This window comes from Tinamus guttatus, unplaced genomic scaffold, assembly GCF_059628265.1.
Source record: "Tinamus guttatus ecotype Peru unplaced genomic scaffold, ASM5962826v1 Tinamus_guttatus_pri_ptg000287l, whole genome shotgun sequence".
In the NCBI taxonomy this organism is placed as follows: domain Eukaryota; kingdom Metazoa; phylum Chordata; class Aves; order Tinamiformes; family Tinamidae; genus Tinamus; species Tinamus guttatus.
This window is the reverse complement of record NW_028288821.1, coordinates 7776215-7796256: the sequence shown is the minus strand read 5'-3', so window position 1 is coordinate 7796256 and position 20042 is coordinate 7776215. Positions and strand designations below refer to the sequence as shown.

General features: G+C 43.6%; 1 protein-coding gene across 4 annotated transcripts in view; it reads left to right on the top strand.

The window, feature by feature from the left end:
• Positions 1–19561, top strand: part of GRIA3 (glutamate ionotropic receptor AMPA type subunit 3) — a 139925-nt gene extending 120364 nt beyond the window's left edge. The window contains exons 14-16 of one of the 4 annotated variants that reach the window (XM_088527570.1): positions 15704–15818; positions 18143–18390; positions 19308–19561. In XM_088527570.1, coding sequence (XP_088383696.1) covers positions 15704–15818; positions 18143–18388 — 361 coding nt within the window. In that variant the 3' untranslated portion in view covers positions 18389–18390; positions 19308–19561. Of the gene's footprint in view, positions 1–15703; positions 15819–18142; positions 18402–19307 lie in introns of those variants that run through there. The other 3 variants (XR_015913545.1, XM_088527569.1, XM_088527571.1) reach the window with 3 other exon arrangements.
• The last annotated feature ends 481 nt before the right edge of the window (positions 19562–20042 follow it).

Here is a 20042-nt window from a genome sequence, read left to right as displayed (position 1 = left end):
GGAGATCACCTAGTCCAACCACCCTGCACAAGCAGGGCCACCTAGGGCAGGGAGAAGGCTCCTTCTCCTTTCCTCCCTTGAGGATGGGTCAAGGAGGCTGCTTAATCTTGGTGCAGCTTGGGTTCAAGAGAGAAAGGGTAGAGCAGTGATCTTAGTAAGGATATAATTGCTGGACAGGGATGGGCAGTCAACTGCTGATGGTAAAATAATAGTAAAAACAATAAATGTGGAGCTAGAGATTGCAGCTGAAATGGGAGATATGTTGTTCACAGCTGTGACATGAATGCTGTGCTAGAGTGGAAATTAAGCTGAAGGAAAGAGCTTTTGGTAAATCCTGCCTGGAACGTTCTATCACCTTTTGGACCACACTGGTCAGATTTCTGTACACATCTGTGCAGGAACACTGGGTTTGAGTGTGCTGGGCTTTTCAAGCAGATGTTATTTAAAATCCCAACCTCCCCGATGCCAATAGCAAAACTTTCATTGCTATCTAGTGAGCTATGGTTTCCCCCAGTATCTTTAGCAGCCTGTATGTTAATGAAGCACTCTAAGTTGATTTAATTGGCTCATATATTGCAAAAGTTAACTACTGTGCTTTAATATTGCCAAAACTTACCTTATAAAACTGGCAATTTCTGTAGCATTTAACTAGGCAAAGAGAAGCTGTAGATAGAATAGGCTGAATATTGTTTGTCACCTTGGGTACAGGAACTACCGAGAAAATTAATTTAAAATACATTGTTATCGTGAAAAGGACCAAGATTAATTTTCATAGTGACATTCTCTAGTAAAACCAGTTCCTTAAGGAACAATAACTTCTAATCTGTGTTATAAAAATGCTTCAGCTTTGGTCCAAAATCAATAATAACACTATTTTCAGTAAACTGCAGTTTTGGACAATTACTGCAAATTACTGCTGTATTTTATTAATAAGAGTTGATTACAGCTGGCTAGTTTGGAAATTACTCTGTTACTCATCCCCGGTATTAGCAAAAAGGCCCATAAAAGGAAAGGACCTCAAATACAGGTTTATTTAATAATTGGAGTTCTGCAGTGCTCAGCAGCAGCTCAGAGAAGAGTGTGAGTTTTTTTATGCTTCTTAGCTCTGCTGCTCATCCCTCATGCAACACTTTTGTGTAATGTTATACTTGCCAGTATATTAAATGTTTAATATTCTCCTGGGATCCAGGAGAATACAGTGGTATTGCCTAATACTGTCTCCATAAAAGAAAACTCTCTGTACAAAGCAGCTTCAATGAACTGCATTGCTTCAAGTTCATTGCATTAATCGCAGCGAACTAATGCTCACAGCCCTAAGGAAGCTAGCAAGGGTTTTAAAAATGGTCGCAGTTGGGGCAGGGTCATCCTTCTATTTTTGCTTCTGCTGAAGGACCTTTTAAAAAGACTGCTATCTCTATTAATAAGTAGTCAGCCCTGTTCAGTAGATATTGAGGGCAGAGGCAGGTGTGCCATGATAAACTACCCAGAGAAGAGGGAAGAACTAATTTGGTGACGCTTGTTTCACTATTTTAATCTAAATCACAAACCTCCGTCCTTCCGCAGTCTGTTGTAGCCCGCTGTGATAAAGGACGGCTTGTTTGCTCCAGCTCTGAACGTCAGTTATCAGGGGGTTATTGCTCAGGCAGCATGAGCCACTGGGGAGCAGAATGTGGGTCACAGAAGGAGCTTCCTTAGGGGGAGAAAAATCTGCAGAAGCCTAAAGGAGAGGAAGGAGGGGGAAGGGGCTAGTTGGTATTTCTGGAGATGTCATAAATCAAAGAAGGTTTTATTATAAAATTACTTGTCATCCGAGGTAGCAGAGGTAGGCTCGATTCCACGGCATTGGCATAGGAAGAGGGATGTTTTCCGGGCAGTGGCCGCTGCTCGTGTCAGCCAGGAGAGCAGAGCTGGGGCTGCTGCCGCCCTGCGCTGCCCGCCCCTGCTTCCTCCTCCTGCTCCCACCTGAAGCCTCAGTGCCCTGCATAATCTCAGCCCACTCACATCTCTGCGCTTAACTGTTTATACCAACATGGCTTTATTTATAGAGTATTTCAGAGGAGACACTTTAAAAATGTTCTTTTTTTCCCCTCTTCCTTAAGGAGATGGTATTTAGGGAAAACCGAGCCCATAGCCCAGAAGGGCACGATGCAGAATGCGTGCGGACGTGGCCTGTTACGCGCTCTGGGTAGTGCTCTCTACCGGCTGAGCTGACAGAGCAGCTCTCAGCTTAGCCAGTAGAGCCCGGCCCTGCGAGGCAGCTGCCCCGAGTTCGGAATGAGCCCGTCCTGCTCCCTGCGCAGAGGAGCCGCGTGCAGGCCGGCGGGGCCAGCGTCCTGAGCTGCACCTCTCTGTGGGATCTGTCGCCTAGCTTGCCTGGAGAACCTGGGGTGAGTATGTGACCTGTCTGCCTGTGCCCATCGCTGAGCCGTGACGGACCAGCAGCGCCAAAAACCCTGTCCCCTGCTCGTCCTCCCTGCCGGTCAGCACGGGTGCCCCCGTGTTTGGGAAGCAGTGATTCAGAGGCACGATGCCATGATCCCTGGTATCTGTGTGTTCAATGCCATTGGAAAACCGTTCAGGGACTTGGGGTGTTACAAGGACTTTGAGTCCTTGTCAAGGGCAAAGAAAAGGTATTAATTTGACTTGCTGTAGGATTGCTCCATCTAGTCTGTTCCTATAGGCAAACTGTGCGTTTATCATATGCACATCCCAAACTCGTATGGGCCAGTTGTAATTTAAGACTAAAGAGATTGTACTATCATTACAAAGTTAGTTGAAGAGAGCTCCGCTGGCATACATTGTATTTTCCTTAATGTCAGCACATGCCAGCTCTAGGATGTCCCCAGGCGTAACACTGAGTCCCTCAACGTCTTGCTGTGGTCAGCGCTGCGAGGGGGAAGGCAGTGCCCATTTTTCAGTTGCAGTCTTTATTGGAGAAGACTGAAGGGGGCCTTGCTGGAGCCATACGTAATTCCCCTGTGTGATATATGGAAGCTGACTTAAATGGTGCTGGCATCCTGGTCCGCACATCAGAATGTGTTCACTTAGCCCTCTTAAATGAGCATGGACTTGGTTTCATCTCCATTGGATTAATGGCAAAAATCAGGTAACACAGGTGTTAACAGAACATAACTACATACTCCTGAAAATAATTACAGTGTTTTACTCATTTGAAAACTAAGTATTTTGTTTATAGCACAATCGTATCATCTCAGAGCTGAGCGGTGGCTAAATAGCAGTTTAAAAAGAAGCTGACAAAATGCCACCTCGATGGAGGTAGCAGGAAGAGTGACTTGTGTGAAACTATTTAGTTGCATAGGAACAGATCTCTGCTAAGATAAATTTCTGAGGTTGTGCTGCTCCTATGTTTCTTGTATTCTCGTACCTTCATGGTAACATGTAATGACAAATAATGTAAAATTGTTCAATTGTTCAAATTTGGCATATAGCCATGTTCATGTGCCAACTGTCCGTATTAATTATTTGACTTAATTTCTCTAATATATTATCCTCTAGGCTGATATCTCTTTCAGAATACACCTGCGAAGTGATGCTTGATGTAAAACTACTTAATTTTTCAGTTGTTTCTTTTTAATCAGAGAATTATTTTTCCAGAGTACTAGTTAAATTGTGCCCTCAGAGCCATCCTTCATAAAGCATCAGATTCGTGAGCCCTTCTGAGATGTGAACATGGCCATTAGCAGATGGGATTTGCTCCCCCATTTCTCTCTGCTATTTTGCTTTGACATATTTGCAGCACAGCAGCTAGCATTTGCAGCATAATTTTTAAGTGGCATATTTTTAGAAGAAATCTGTTACACATTATTTTAGATGATACCTGACATCTAAAGAGCACCACTGCCAAGCATGCTATGCTTTAAAGAGAACATTTGGGGAAATGACTATCTTAAAAACATGCAACACAATTTATTTGAGCAATTTGTTTGAAATTATGTTCATCTCCATGAATTTACTTGCCATCCCTTCTATAGGCCTGGGTTATGAGCTGGAAAGAGGATAAAATGGCTGATTAGAGCCAGTGAGAGTAGCACAGAGCTAATTCATGCTCAGAGCTAGGGAAGTAATATAAAATCATTGTATTGTGCGAATTAGTGACAAAGCAAAATAATACTTTAAAAGGAAGACATCAAAATATTTGTTTAATTATCAGAAATTATTTTATAGCCTACTAGGAAATAACATTGTGTATGTTTTGTAGCAATAATGAAGTCTTAACACATTGAGTTCAGCAGAGCATCTCGGTTAGAGTAGTGCCAGGGAGGGCAGAAAACCTGCTTTGATTTGCATAAAATGTATATCTCTTGTGCAGATCACTGGAGGTTGTTTTACTGTGAGTGTAACTAGGCAGCTCAGAACCACAATTGAGGGAAAGCGTTTCACGCAGCCCGGGAAGCAGCTTTTGGAAATGGTGCCTTGTATTTAAGAATTAGGAGCTGTTTTATTTTTCCTTTTGTAACTCTTCAGCATACCTTTTCCAGGGATCAGCTTTGACAGAGCAGGATGTAAGTCTGCAAGGAAGGACGTTTGTGCCTTGCTCACTGTGGTAGGGTTGAGCCTCATACAGTGGCAATATGTCCAGCCCCTATAGCCACAAGAAATTCAAAAAGAAAGATGTGACTCATGCATTCATTTTGATAAGACCCGCGGTGATTAACAATTATTCACCATAATTTGCTTGCATGAGTCATGTATCCTGCAATATAAGCATCAATATGGGAAGAGAAGAGGCAAACCTCCTTGCGACTGGAAAAAGGAGAATGGAAAACAAGAATATCCCAGTGATAGGAGCAGGGCCAGTACTTTGAATATCTTAACTGGGTTTTCAAACTTGGATATTTCCACTTTAACGGTAACTGCGGTCACTTAAAATACAAAGGGAGAATAACTGCCTTTGTTCTTCTTCCTCAAAGTAGTTCTAAGTTTCAGCGTTAAGCTGCCGTGTGCGGGCACCGCTGTTAATCCTGGTGGACTCTGAGATGTGGCTCTGCGCACCTGCACTGCAGGCACGGGCTGGACACCTGTAGCTTTATGCCACCAGCATAGCTATTCCCCAAGTGCCTTGTGTGCCCGTCGGACTAAGCAGCACCTGTCTGCAGCCTGCTGAGGACCAGAGAGCAGGAGGCTCAGAAGAACCGTCCTGAGAGGAGAAATAAATCATAGAAGACAGGGGAAAAAATGGATGTTTCTAGAGGCAAGAGAAGGTGAGGGGATAGCCTGCATGCAAGGTAAGTTGAGTCTCTTGCTCATATCCATCCAGCTTAGGAAAGATGCAGGTGATGACAGGGAGGATACCTTGCTGCTGTCTCAAATGAGGTAGGTTTTAGCAGGACTTGAGCCCTCTTGGCTGTGCCCCTCTGTTGGGTTGTTCTTGCTTCCACCCTTTCTCCGCATTGCAAGTCACAGGCACTGCTATAAATGAACTACAGTGACTTGTTATAGCTTGCAATCTTTAATCCAATATGCATGTATTATTGCATTAGCACTTGGCACCTCCATTAAATTATGATCCTGTTAGTATAGCATTTAATTTGTTGGAGCTACATTTATGAAACATATAAATATGCTTTTCCTAGAGACAGTGGCTGCTGCCAAACAGTGGTTGCAAGCTCTACAAAGAGCAGAGAACTTGCAGTGTCAGTTGGTAACACATCTTCTTTGTGCAGGTGTATTTACAGTGTATGTGAGGGGTGTTATGACAGCAATATGATAGCTTTAAATATATATAAATATATATATTGTTTCGCTAATCCACAGACAGGATTTTTGTCACTCTGTGACACTATTCCATGCTAAAATGCCCAGAAAGGCAAAGTGTATAGCAAGCTCCATGAAAGATTTAGAAGTCACATGTCAGCTCTCATTAAGAGATACCATTAACCACCCTGGGCAGGCTGAGCAATGCGCCGTGGTGCCACCGTGCCAAGGTGCTCACCAGCAAGTAAGGCCTCAGCACCTCGAGAGGGCAAAAAGGAAGCATTTCTGGATGCACTATTCATATTAGAGTGTCCTTCTACCAGAGGATTTCGCAGCACTGGGATATGGGGCATGAGGTGCCTGGTTTTAATCTTGTCAGTTTGAAAGCAATTTGTGTTTTCAAACTGGATGGCTTTCGCTTTCTATCCCTTCCTATGCTCATCCATGACGTGTTTCAATCCCTAAAGTGTTAAAATTCTGTCCATGTGCAATTGCCGGTTAACACAGGGCAGAAGAAAAATATGATGGTCTGAAATGGTGCAGCAAAGTATTCATTTTTATAAGAGAAATGTCTTATGATTTTTAACAAATATGTTCAGTGTAAAATGCTGAAGATCACTATTTGAGACAAAGGTAACAAACAGGATTAGTGAGTGACTGTATTTCCTTAAATGAGCATTTACAGGACTCTCTTCGCTCCTGCATGCAGTATGGTATAAATTTAATCTTTTAACAAACATAGAGAGTTTTAATAGCAGGCCGATTTCCATCCTGCATCTTCCCAATTCCCTATGTTTAGATACATAACAAAACATGGATATATGGAATGGAGGTATTGCTAAATTGGTAAATTATGACAGGATGTATCTTGAGATGCTCTGATCTAGGAAAGAGCAGAGCACTTGGACAATACATCTACCCTCAGGTTTTGTGTCTAGTCAGAAGTTGTTTCAGTAACAAGATCTGACAAAAAGTCCATTCAATAGTTACAGATCAGCCTGGGATTTATAGAGCTTGAGGGGATAAAGTGCCTTATTTGATTTAGACTGGTATTTAACCTCTAGCAATGCCCTCCAGAGGGTAATGTTTGATTTGGTATCTCTTCCAGGATTGTTTCTATCTTTGTATTTTAATGATATCAAGATGGTTGTTAGTTAGATTTTTTTATGGTATCCTGTCAGGTTGAACAGAGCGCTCAGCCCTGACTCCTCCGTTGTGCTGCAGCGTGGCTGGGCTTGGGGCCGTGAGTTACAGCAGGGTGAAAGGTCTCCTTATTACCTCTGCTCATAACTTTAAGGCTGAAGAGCAGTGCTCGTAATCTGACATTTTGTGTTTACGCTGGAGGCTTTCTCTGCAGGCCTGCAGGGAGCTGTGGGACTGCGGAGTCTATCAAAAATGCTGCAGTCATTTGGGAGGTTTTCCCTGTCCCTTTCAGATATTTGCTTCTGAGATCATGGCAGGAGGTGAAACTTCCTAAATGTTGCAGCATGTTCATACTCTGCTTCCCCTGAAGTTAGTGGATATTTGTCACTGATACCAACAGGAACAATTCATCCCAGTAGCTTTACGCTAAAGGACTTTAAGAAGCTTTTTGAATTAAACAATACTTGTTGTTTGAACTTTATTTCACTTTCTTTTTCTCTGTCATTATGAGCATATAGGAAGAAACCTTAACATTTAATGTCTAGAATCTTTGATTTTGGAACTTTGTTAGTTGGGTTGTGTTGAAATCAGCAATTGCAGTAATGTTTAAATCAGCAAGGACAGCTTTGGCCATAAGAAACAAGACAAATATGGTCATAAGGAGCAAGAGAATAATTCATGCTGTGCAAGTTAGTGCTCTAGATATGTCAAATTCCTAAATTAAAGGGATTAGGTAAAAATACCCAAGATTAAAAATAAAACTGAAAAACCTTTTATAATATACTAATAGAGACCTGGTACAATCATGCACTTTAGCCTCCTCCATGTCACTGTGATTTCCATGGGAGGGTGACAAGCCCTTTGCAGAGGATGTAGCTTTTGATCACAGTTTCTCTTGCTTTGCAAGTGTTGCATGTTAACTCGGAGAGAGGATGTCACTCTTCATTAATCTAGCAATCTTCAGAGGGCTCGATTTGCCAGAACCCTCCTGTGGCCGTGTTTTGCTCTGATACCACAAATCAGTCATAAACCTTGCCGAGCCAGATATTGAACCAAATTTACAGCTGTTCTGCAGTGTTGCAGTGTGACGCAGCCACAGCCCAAGGGTGCCTTTGGCTGTCTGGTTTTGCCTACCCTAATGCACCCCTAATGGCCGGTGCCAGGGGACACAACAGCACAAACAGCTTTTGTGCGAATGCCGCATCCCTCGTGATGTGCCTCTGTGCTTCCACAGGACTTCTCCAAGCACCGTTCTCTGGCGTGTAGTGTTGCACCATTGAGAAGAAAAAGAAAGGGCATGGTAGTTACTATTCTGATTTCCTGGTGTGGAAAACGCAACAATCAGGATATTGGGAAGTTTGAGCTTTTGCCGTTAAGGCAGAGCTGTTTGCAGTGAGCTGCTGCTGCCAGCCACATGCACCATGTTGGGGCAAGCTGTTGTCTGCCTGTGACCACGAGCCCTGTTGCCACTGGGCAAACTTCTTAGCTTCACCGAGTTAACTTTGTGTCTCTGTGCTGGACAGCAAACACCCCTCCCAGCCCAGTGCTCTGGACATGGGCACCCAGGTCTTGGCACAGCAGCCCCTTCCTCCACCAGAGCCAGGTGCTGAGGGTCTTTCTACTCCCTCAAATCTCTGCTGAGCAGTTGGTTCGTCTTGATATTTATAGTCCTGTAACAGGCAATCTGCAGAACTGTGCTGGCCCCAATTGCACGTACGTAGTGAAGTGGGAACGAGCAGCTCCCCAGGAAAGCTGGTAATTCCTTCCAGAATCAACACCCCCTGGCAGGCTGCATCATGCTGGTCACTACGAAGTTTTTCTTTTCTTAGATGCTTTAGTTAAAGCTCTGCTTCCCTTTTTTTTTTTTTTTTTCCCCCCCGACTGACAGGGTGAAAAAGAGATCTGGGGCAAAAAATCCCTTTTTTGCTGCCTTTAGCTGCCCGTGGCTGCTGCGGTGACAGCGGCGCTCCGTGCTCTTGCATTTCACCGTGGCGCCAGCGAGTGCTGTTATCACCTGTATCGCACACCTCCATTTCCTCAGCAGACTCCATCACCTTCACGTCCAGCTCTGGAGCCAAAGGGAGACAGGTCTCCTGTCTCTTGGGTTGTGTGCTCTGTTCTGGAAGTTTTTGCCTCTTCTTCCGAGCCTCTCGCTCATGGACCAAGTGGAGAAAGGAATTTTTCAAGACCAGTGTAGAGGTCTCCGTAGTGACCTGATTCTGGGCTTCCTTCAAACCTTTGGGTGACTTCCTCACCTCTTACCCCCAGAAAGATGCTGCAAGCAACTGTGCTGACAAAATACAAATGTGCCCTGTGCACCAAAAACTCTGCAAAACATCGGGAACTGAGTGGTGATGGGTGGAGGGCTAAGTTCATGGTCTATAAAATCCAGAGGGCAGAAGGTGCCAAGTAACCTTCACCCCATCACCTTCCGGAGGGGCCCAGGAAAGCCCTTTTGCCAATCTATCCCCAGCAGCTTCAGCTCAAGGAACTCATTACTGTTTTAAGGAGCCCTAATTGTTCTGCCTTTTTGTGTAGATCTCTTTTTGTGAAAGATTGTGCATAAAAATTCTAAATTAATTCTGAGCAATGGTTCATCTGCTTTGAGGGGAACAATGTGCTGCTATCTGCAGCGTTCATTTGCTCTCCTTGGCAATGATCATTTTTGGGTATAACATTTATATTACATTCATTAGAGTATAGAATGGGATATGAATTATCCAAAGCTGCTCCAATCGCCACTTAAATCTTTATTGATTGCAAGTAATAAACATAACTGCAGTATTGCCTGGAGTTTGCACTGAATAGCATGAATGCCACTCAAGCACTGGTTACGGGCAGATGACAAAAGTCCAAGGATCAGAGGGTGAGGTGCTGGAAGTGCCATGGTCAGGAGACAGATGGACAGACGGACAGGGAGCAGCTACATACGGCGGAGCCGCTGCCGTCAGGATGTCTGATCTCTCGTTGCTGGAAAACGGAGCTTTTCTGGCAAGATTTGTGAACTGGATGTTCTTTTGATAAATGAACAGCCCTTTTTCCAAGAACCTGCTCCAGCTCTTCAGCTGTGGTCAGCATCTATTCAGCTAAGTGGATTGTTTGCAGCGCTGGCACATAAACATGATAGTAACTGAGATCAAATTGCCAGCCTTCGCAGTTTTAAGTGGAACTTCATGCTGTCAAGTGCCTTCCTTAAGCCGGTAAGAGCTGCAGAGAGGTCACTAAATCAAATCTCTGTGTTGGAGTATCTATGTTATGTAGGTGCAAGGGAAATCATGGAAATGAACCTAATTATTAATGAAATTAAAATGTGTTATAGTTTAGGAGGAGCAAAAGCTATACCTTGTAATGCCTGGGTTTGATGAAAAACTATTTCTTTGACGATTGATTTACTTTTACTCTGCTTTGAAAGAAATCCGTCCGGAAAGAAAAATCATAAGGACCTCGATTTTCTTCAAGGAGAAAGAAATACTGCAACTAACGGGAAACTGCTGTTCAGCCACTGTGGCAAGAGGAGACAGGACAAGAAATCCCTTGAATGGGATAAAAGTGTGATGAAGAGAAATAAGAATGTAGAGCTGGTGTGCTCTGGATCATTGTATTGCCTCTTTCCCACATGACAATGACATAGATGGAAATATTCAACTAACACTGGAAAAAAAAGTCTTTTTCTGAAGGATCATCTCATGTGTAAGCGTGGGGGAGCATACTCAACCTGGAATCAATGTTGTATGTTATGCAAGATCACCTTCATAACAAAGAATTGCTACAGAGACACCTACATTTAGCAGGGATAGTGGCAGGGATTTTTTGATTTATCTGGAAGCTTTGGAGACTTGTTTCAAGGGCTTGATTTTAATGAGGGAATGCACAGCATTTTTGGAAATGCTCTGCTCTGTGAGCCCCATCCTTTTGCGTGGGTTCAGCCAGCATGGACGGGCAGTGGGGGTGGCTGGGGTGGCCCATGCGTGACACTGTGGGATGGTAGGGAAGGCCCATGAGTGACACTCTGGGGCAAGCCACGGCCCGGGCAGTGGGCAACCAGCCCTCGAGGCCGTGCCAGGCTGCGCTTGGAGGAAGCCCTGCTGGCGCTGCAGTGACTGGAAGCCAAAGAAGGAAAGGTGATATGGCCAGCATGGGGTCTTCCCACACAGGAACAGAGAAAGGCATGTGCTGAAACATCAATTAAAAAGCTTCTCTTTCCCAAGTGTAAAGTAATGTTTTCAGGAGACTTTGATAAAGCGAAGACTGTGATAATAGGTTGGTACCAATCTTCCTAGAGTCATTCGATTCTTAAATAAATCAGTCACAGCAAATGGGTTAACTTGCCCATAGTAACAGCATTAGTCAGTATTAGGTTATTCAAGCCCCTTCCCTAGATTTGAATCTTCAAGTTATGTGGTGATATTAACCATTGAAAACATAGTTGAGGTTTGTTAAGCTGCCCAACCAGACAAACACCATGTGATTGATCCTGGTTAGCCACAGCTACTAAATATGGATCCTACTAAATGTGGATCCTACTAAATGTGGATCACAAGAAAAAAAAAAAAAAACACAATTGTTTATGGTCAAGAAGAAAAATCCTGCAAGTTTTGGGCCAAGAATACCAACCTGCAGCATACCAGGTGTTGACATCCTGATCCTAATTGCCTCAGCTCATGTTCTTGGGAATACAGAGATCAGCAGGAGAGCACAAGTCTTCAAACCTCCGAACATTTTACTTTGATAAGAGCAACAAAACTAATAGAGAGCTGATCTGGAAGCCACAGAGGGAAAGATGAAAAAGAATCCTATCCTAAATTAAAAGTCAGAGGAAAAATAGCCGAAAGCACTAGGGAAAGTGGAAAGGACCTCATAGAATATTCCATACAGCACAAGAACAGTAAAGTAACCTAATTAAAAAAGAGTCTGGAACGCACAAAATTATTCCAGTAAAATGGTGAAATAAGGCTTTAAAGTAGAGAGACAGAGACCGTAAGAGTGGACCTGAAGGAACTGTGCTGTGAGCTGCCCCGTCGCGGCCTGCAGACCCGGGCACCGGCGTGGCGGCTCGGAGCCGGCTCTGGCACAGCCTTCCTGTGGACAAGTCACTTCAGCTGATATTCAGAGCATGCTGCATGTGTTCGCTGCAGAGCGCTCCGCCAGAAGAATGCCCAGGTCTGGGAGTGCCCTTTTGCACCCCCAGAAGCTCCTCAGCCAAAGGGTGGCTCATTCTGATTATTAAATCAAACAAGGCAGCTGTTCAGAGACGAGTGATCTTGAAATGTAGCAGACACTCAGTCTCCCTTTCCAATATATTTGCTTAGCCTGGGAATTCCAAAGCTGAAGAAACCAGACCTAAACTAAGTTCAAATCACACCTCAGCGCAGTCAGGTGTTTAAGTGGGGCCCGTGGGAGCAGCCCAGCAGAAGTATTTGACCTTCTCGCAGGTACAGAAGGGATGCAGCTTCTAAAATTGTACTGCGTGGGGGACTAGTTTGCATAGTAAGGAGGTCTCAAATTAATTTCTGAGAAGCAGACAAAATTGTTACTTAGGAATTTGATCAAACAAGCTGCATTTTGTGTTCCATCTGTGAAGCACAAATTAGAGCCTTTTCTAGCATGTTAGGAGAGCCCTTCACCCACGTCCACTCTGTTTATTCATCCCGGCTGCCCAAGCCGTGCCAGCAGAACAGCAGAGTCAGGGAACGCAGGCATGTCCCCAGGCGAGCGGCCAAGGCCCTGCCTGCCTGCACGGGAAGAGAGCAACTGGGACTGGGAATAGGCTTGTGCCGAGGAAGACAAACGCTTGCACCAGAAACCGCTTCGTTTCAAACTTTCCTCCCATATTCCCTCCTTATGCACATATTATATGGTCTGCCCATCTCATAACATCTGCATAAAATCAGTATCCATGACTAGCAGAATTACTTACAACTCCCATGGCTCATGAATACGCCGTCACGATGACGGCTCAGCTGTCTAAGAGAGATGTGGGCCCGGAGCACAAGGCAGACTCCTGTGAACTCGTATTCCCAGGCCTGCCCTGCTTTCCATACTATATAGACAAGGAGGATGAGAACAAATCATTGCTCAGCTTTGAAGCACAGTAGTAGTTATTTCAGCAGGTCACATGGAAAAAAGTGACCTGACAAACTATATTGAAAACCTTGGTTTAGGCAAATTCCCATCTGTTTAGTTAAGATAATTTTAGTTTACTTTTTTTTTTGGCACTTGCATGTGCACAATTAGCTACAATCTTAGCTAAAAAAAAAACCAACACCCTAATTAGCATGTTAAGCTTCCTCATTTCCCAATACTGTATAATGTTGTGAAAGCTAATCTATAATGTATTGGATGTTATGCAAATTCTTTGTACTCCATATGGGTTTTATAAAGGCATGCAAATTAAAAATAGTTTTTGGAATAGGACTGAGGGGAGGGGAAAAATTGCACAATAAAATATGCACATAGCGGAAAAGGTGTTTATAACCTTCTCCCTATTGTTTGTGTATTCTCAGCTGCATAATGCTTTTCAAAGTGGAGAGACGTATTGCATAAAATCTCTCAAATTGGGTAGTTTTAAAATGAATTTTAAAATTAGGGAGCTGTTCTCTGAGCAATAATCTACAACACTGTGTCTGCTGGGGCTTGTGACAGAGGGTGACGGCACTCGGCTTTCAGTGACTTGCATTGCACTAGCCTAAATAATGCAGAGCCTCTTGCAGCGCCCTCGGGTCTCCGGGCCCCATCCCACGGCAGCTGCATGGGAAGGGATGCGGAGCAAGAGCCTCTCGCAGCAGGAGCTGCTGCTGCCAGTGCCTGGGCGGCTCCCAGGAGCAAAACCCCTGTGCAGGGTCGTGTTCCACTGGCTGCTGGTGTTGCCTGGTGAAGCAGTTAAAGGCCACACCAGGTCACACCAGTTATAGCCTTTGCATTAGGTAACTCAGGAACCTTTGAAACATGGTTATTGTTGTCCTTAAAACAAATACGTGTGGGAATTAGAGAGTCCTTAATGACACAATGCAGTTGTAGGTATGCTTGCTGACAGCCTATATCTCAATGGGAAAAAAGCCTGTCTCATCAGCAGCAATGAAGAAGAGGAGCATCCTGTCAAGTGGAACCCAAGTGTCACTACTGAAGTAAACCCATGTGACTAAAACGGCCAGCAAAAAAAAAAAAAAATGAGATACTGGAATATTGCTAAAGTATTGCTAAAGTAGCCTTCCAGCTTGTCTGCTTGCCTGGCATTGATTTGCACTGCAGAACAGACACCGCAGTGCCTGTGAGCACTGCCGAGGTGAGACCACCACCATCACTCTGCCAAGCTGGGATCCTGCCATTGATACTCCCAAGGTATGAAAGCATCACCACACTGCCAAGGTGAGATCCCACCATCATGCCAGGGTGAAACCCACACTGCTGTGCACCAAGATGAGACTGCAGCACTGTAATCAAGACCCTACTGTGACGGTGCCAAGGTGCGACACCACCAGCACATCCCAGGTGAGAACCCCACCATTACATTCCAAGGACAGCCGGACACTCTTAGTCCCATAAACAAGTTAACAGTTGATTACGAAGTTGGAAATGAAGTCACACAAAAAGGAACTGGAAATAACAAAACGCTGTCTTAGCCTGTACCACAAACCACGTTGTCCATCTGTAGCACAGACACTCCTGCAGCTCACGAGCCTCAGAGCAGCACTCATGGTCCCAACTTGCACGTGCAGGGCAGCAGACGCAGTACATGTAGCCTGGGACGGGTTCCGGGATGTCGGCTTTCCCACCGGGAAGGGACAGAGCGCGCGCGGTGCTGAAATGGCCACACGGGTGTCACCACCATCCAGCTGGTCTCTGCCTCCCCAGACTTCCCCAATTCTCCTAACACATCAGGAACTTGCAAGGGGTCAGTGGCAGCAGCCCCTGCAGCTCATGGTACCACCCAGCTCGGGCAAGGGCTTGCGCAGCCCTGCGCAGCCTCAAGGAGGTGGGGAGAGGAGCTGAACTCACAGAGACACGTGCCGAAACTGTGCTGCGTGTTCCGGGTAAATCTAACCTACCCCAGGAGCCCACGGGCATGCGGCAGACGTAGACCTGCCCTGGGCTTGCAGCCTCTTAGCAGCAGCAGCAGAGTCACCAGCTCCCTTCCTCTTGCTGACACTGCACATGCTGCGCAGCTTAGCCCATAGTTTCCAAGTTCACTTCTTTCATTAAGGTCTTCATTGGTTTATTTACTGCTGTATTTCCCTAGTTCCTGCATTGTTCAGGATGCAGCAACCCTAAGGGAAAAAAAGCATCCGCCTGCGTGTTGCTCACAGAGCAAGGTGGGGGTACCAGGGACGTTCAGTTCTGCTGTAACACGTTACGGTGCAACTGAAAGGGGACACCCTTGAAGGTGTGTCAAGGCACACCTTGAAGGTGTGAGAGTGAAGAAGAGGTGATGGTTGGTAAATGCCCTTCTCTGCTGGTGTAAGGTGCAGCCCGCGAGGCCGCCGCAACTGCTCGTGCTGGGGTTGCTGTCTGTTAGTGCAATACAGGGTCCTGCTGGATCAAACTGCTGCCAATCCATAAAGCTACTGTGAGCCGCCTGCACGGCTGCAAAAGGGGAAATTGGAGTTGTGTTGTTTCTACCGCCTTCATTTAACAGTGAGTGCCGATTACTCAAAGCGATATGGGCAGGACCTGGTAATATAGCGTTGCTCTAGCATTAACTTAAGGGGATGATCCAGTTGCCTGCAGTGTAAATACTTTGTGGCCAGGAACCCTGCTTTATCGCTTTGTATAGTTTTAAAGTAGTTTAAAGCTTGAATAACATAAAATAACATAATATAATGTTATTTATGTTATTTCCCACGTGAAGAACTCCTGTAAACCTTGCAGTATTGAAACTCAGTGAACAAGGCATCTTAGACAAGCTGAAAAACAAATGGTGGTACGATAAGGGTGAATGTGGAGCCAAGGACTCCGGAAGTAAGGTCAGTCGCTGAAGGTCTTTTTGTACTGATTAGAAATCACATTTTGACCCACTGTTTGTTTATACAAAAAAATGGCTTTCAAAAGTTAATATTTACATTCTGAAGGTTGAAAAAAAGAATAGAAAAATAATTAAGTCCTCGAACAGGACAGCGCTTTTCTTTTACAGTAACAGATTTTAGTTGTAAATATGTTTTACTACTTGAATATTTTGCTAGAAAAACATGGAAAAAAGAATTCCCCAAAAGCCCTCAAGAGTGGTATCTTCATTTAAATTTGAAGTTTCCTTACAGTCAATATGTGTTATTTAGTCCAGCATCCTTTTTTAATTTACAGTTTTATAGAACATATGCATTTTTCTTTCAAAATTGTAAGTTAGTGCTAAACATGTCAGCTGGGAAGATAATCACATACTTGTTAAGGGTGGATAATTTCAGGACCAACATCACCGTGATAAGTAAGAAACATCCTTCCTGCCCCATTTTAAGATTTGATTTAAAAATACGTTAGAAATATTATTGATAACTTATTCAATAAATACTGGATGTTCCTTTTATTGCGCTTTGAGCCATTTTGCTACTGCATTACTCTGTTCCATGCCAGATGTGTTGTAACTCTTGGGGAATCTTAATACCTTACTCTCCGTTTACAATTGGTGTTGCTGCTGTTTTCATCTAAAAACAGCAAAATATATGACTCTGGCCAGACGTAGCACATGACCCTGTAGTGGTTGCTAGTGATTGTGTAGACCCCAGTGGAAATTCCATACGTGAGATCAGCCTGCTAGGTAAATACTAAATTCAGAGGAAATATTTATTTATGCCATTCATTTAAAAACACAAAAGTTTGGGTTTTTTTTTTTTATATAGAGAGCTATTGAGGGAAAAAAAAAACAGTGGAAAAGTAAAGAATTATTGGAGTAAAGGACATTTTCAGCAGCAGGAAGGGGAGGGAAAAATCCAGCTACTATTGAAATCATTAACAACCGAGTACCTAACTCCCCTACTGCCTTTGGAAATACTCTCTATAATTATTCAAACATAAAATTATAATTTGGCAGCAGCTACTTGATGTCTGAGGACCATTTCAAGCTCTATCAAAGTCAATAATAAAATTCATTGATTTCAGTTGGACTGGAATTTGCTTGGGGCACAATTTTGTTGCTGTTGCATAAGATAAATTTGGGATTGCAGGAAATCTGAATACACAGCAATTGCAAAAGGAACCTATGTAATTGAAACAGTGCAAGTGAAGAATATCTTTAGTTTGTATTGTGGGTTTGCTAAAACTGCCTGCAAAACATGCCTGCTAAAACTGCTTGCGAAACAAGGTAGAGCTTATTTCATTCTGAATATATGAAAGTTTTGGTATCCCTGGAGACTCTGTAGGTGTTTTCAGTAAGTACAGACTCTTACTGCGGGCTGGGCTGGCATCTGCCTCCCCAAAAGCCAGGGAGATTCTCTGGGTGTTACAGCTCCAATAAGGACCCTTTGAACAAACGGTCCCTAATAAAGGCAGCAAGGCATCCAATTCAGCAGCAAAATGGTTACAATTTTGTTTAATCTGATTACAAAACCCTATTTTAAAAAATGAAAGCCTTCTTCCCCATCTGTCATGTATTGAAAGTACACCCCAGCCAGAATTTTTTTTTGGTGTTACAATGATTATTTTTATTCAGTAATTCACTCACTCTTGGTAATTGAAGGTGCTAGTTTAGCTAGGGCTCTGGTGCTTGACCTTAAAGTAACTGACCATCTTCCTCAATTCTTTTTTTTGTAAATCGATGAAAAAATGTAGATAAGTTTAGCAGTGTCTCTATTTTCTCTACATTCACCAAAACCAAGTGTCCAATGGTCGTGTTTGTTTATTTCTTTATTTATTATATGCTGTCCTTCTGCAGAGTCTGGGTTATTTGCCTCTTTGGGCCTTTGCCAGGCGCCTTTGCGTGTGCCAGCGCTGCCCAGCCAGAGGCGGGTTTGCGCTGCCCGCTCCAGACTTGGCAAAGCCCAGGGCAAACGTGTCCTCGGCCACCTGGCAGCGAGAGCCAGGGCTGCTCCTCATGCGAATCCCTAGCTTATCCAGGGGCAAAGCTGAGAGTAACTCTGATCAATGAATTTGACAGTGATAACTCAATGGGTAAGGCTGGTTGCTCTCACTTGGATTGATTTTGATGCAGGGAGTATAGGGTTTCTTTTTTTTTTTTTTTTTTTATCAGAAAGTGAGCATGTATGTTTAGTTATTCCAGCTAGGACTAACTGCAAAGTAACCTCTTATCTACCTGTCTTCTTCTCACTGCAAAACTAATCGAGTGGTTCGTTTCTCTTAGGACAAGACGAGCGCTCTGAGCCTGAGCAATGTCGCTGGGGTTTTCTATATTCTTGTTGGAGGCCTTGGGCTCGCCATGATGGTTGCCCTAATCGAGTTCTGTTACAAGTCGCGGGCAGAGTCCAAGCGAATGAAACTCTCCAAGAACACACAAAACTTTAAACCTGTTCCCACAACCAGTGCCCAGAATTACGCTACGTACAGAGAAGGCTACAACGTGTATGGAACAGAAAGTGTTAAAATCTAGGGGTATGATTAAGGTCCAGTGAAATAAAATACTTCTTTTTCTTTTTTTTTCTTTTTTTTCATTTTTTTTTTTAATCTGTGTGTGATATTTGTTATATGCATTAGTGGAAAGCTGTAAAATAGCTTTCAAAAATAGTCTGGTGGCTCTCTCTTTCCTACACTGTGCAGCATATAAGTTATTTAAATCTCTTTCCTGAATAGAAGTAAGTAAGCTTGCTGCCAGCCTATACTGCAAACAGTGATGATGAGCTTTGTACTCTGTGAATAACTCCTGTCTCCAAAGGTTGATATCAGTGGTTCCCAGAATCAAAATATTTCATTAATTCCTATAAATATTGCTGTAACTCAGAGTTCGCAGCCCTTTCACTTGTGACCTCCTTCTGCTGTATTTATTTTTTTAAGCTATATTCAAGCCAGGTAAGTGCTTTAAGAAAGTCTCCAAAAACTCCTACAGTAGAAGTTGTGATTTCTAAAGCACAACAAAACCACTAAAAACAGCCTTGTTAATGGTGTTAGTTGCCAGCTGCGTCCTCTGCCCGGAGCAGAGGCCACACGAGCGCGTCCCGACGCCCAGCGCTGCCTCCTGACGGGAGGCTCCGCTGCAGCTTTCCTGGGACTTTTGGCCACTTCGGCAAGTTACTGTCCAAGAAGTTCACTAGATACTTGCAAAACCTGTTTAAAACTAGTGTATTTGCTAGGGTCAGCAGGATAAATATTTGCATTATAGGGATGCTCAAGGGCACCCCATTCTGGGCACTGCTGAAAAAGAAGGGAAGAGAGGCCGGACACCAGGTAGTTCTGCTTTTAGGCTTTGGACAGCTAGTGCTTTTTACTCTTTTCTTATTGAAAGTGGTTCATTATCTTCAAACAGAAGGCTCCCACGCTGAGGAAAAAAAAAAATCTCTGTATTTTCATTGTAGATCCTCACTTCTGGCAGCATGCAAGAGGAGAAGCAGCAGAGAATGTGGCTACTTCATGGATTCAAACCACCTGAGCCCGTCATATTCTCTCCAAGTTGTCAGGCATGACACGCATTGATGATGGTGCAATGAACTTTTAATAGGAAAAACTGATTTTTTTCCTTCAGTGCCTTATGGAAGACTCTGAGACTCACAACAATGCAAACCATCACTGAAATATTCTTGCTTTGCTTGAAAGACAAAAGAAGGGAAAAGGAGATAAGAAAATAGAAAAGAAATAGAAATAAGAAGGAAAGGAATAGAAAAAAAGGAAAGAAAGGAAGAAAAATGAAAAGAAAGGAAAAGAAGAGAAAAGCAAAAAAGAAAAAAAGAAAAGGAAAAAAAAGATGAAAAGATACTAGCATATGGAAAAAAAAATCTTGTATAAAAATCAGAACAACAAAAGCCATTCTTTGATACCACTGCACAGTATATGAACTTGTGTTCCAAAAGCAAACCACAGTCAGTTTCATCAAACATCCCCGATCGTATCAAATTACTCAACTTTTCCTGTTATAAAGCCTCAGATTTCTGCTGCAAACGAACACAGACTGGCCTGTCACTAGTTGTATGATCTGATGTCAAGATGTTTTGGGTATTTACTTACTGGTGGTGTGATTTTTGTTTTTGGTTTTTTTTTTCAAGCCACTTTAAACTCTTCAGCTAATTTGAGCAATTATGTGTATCGGTAAAAGG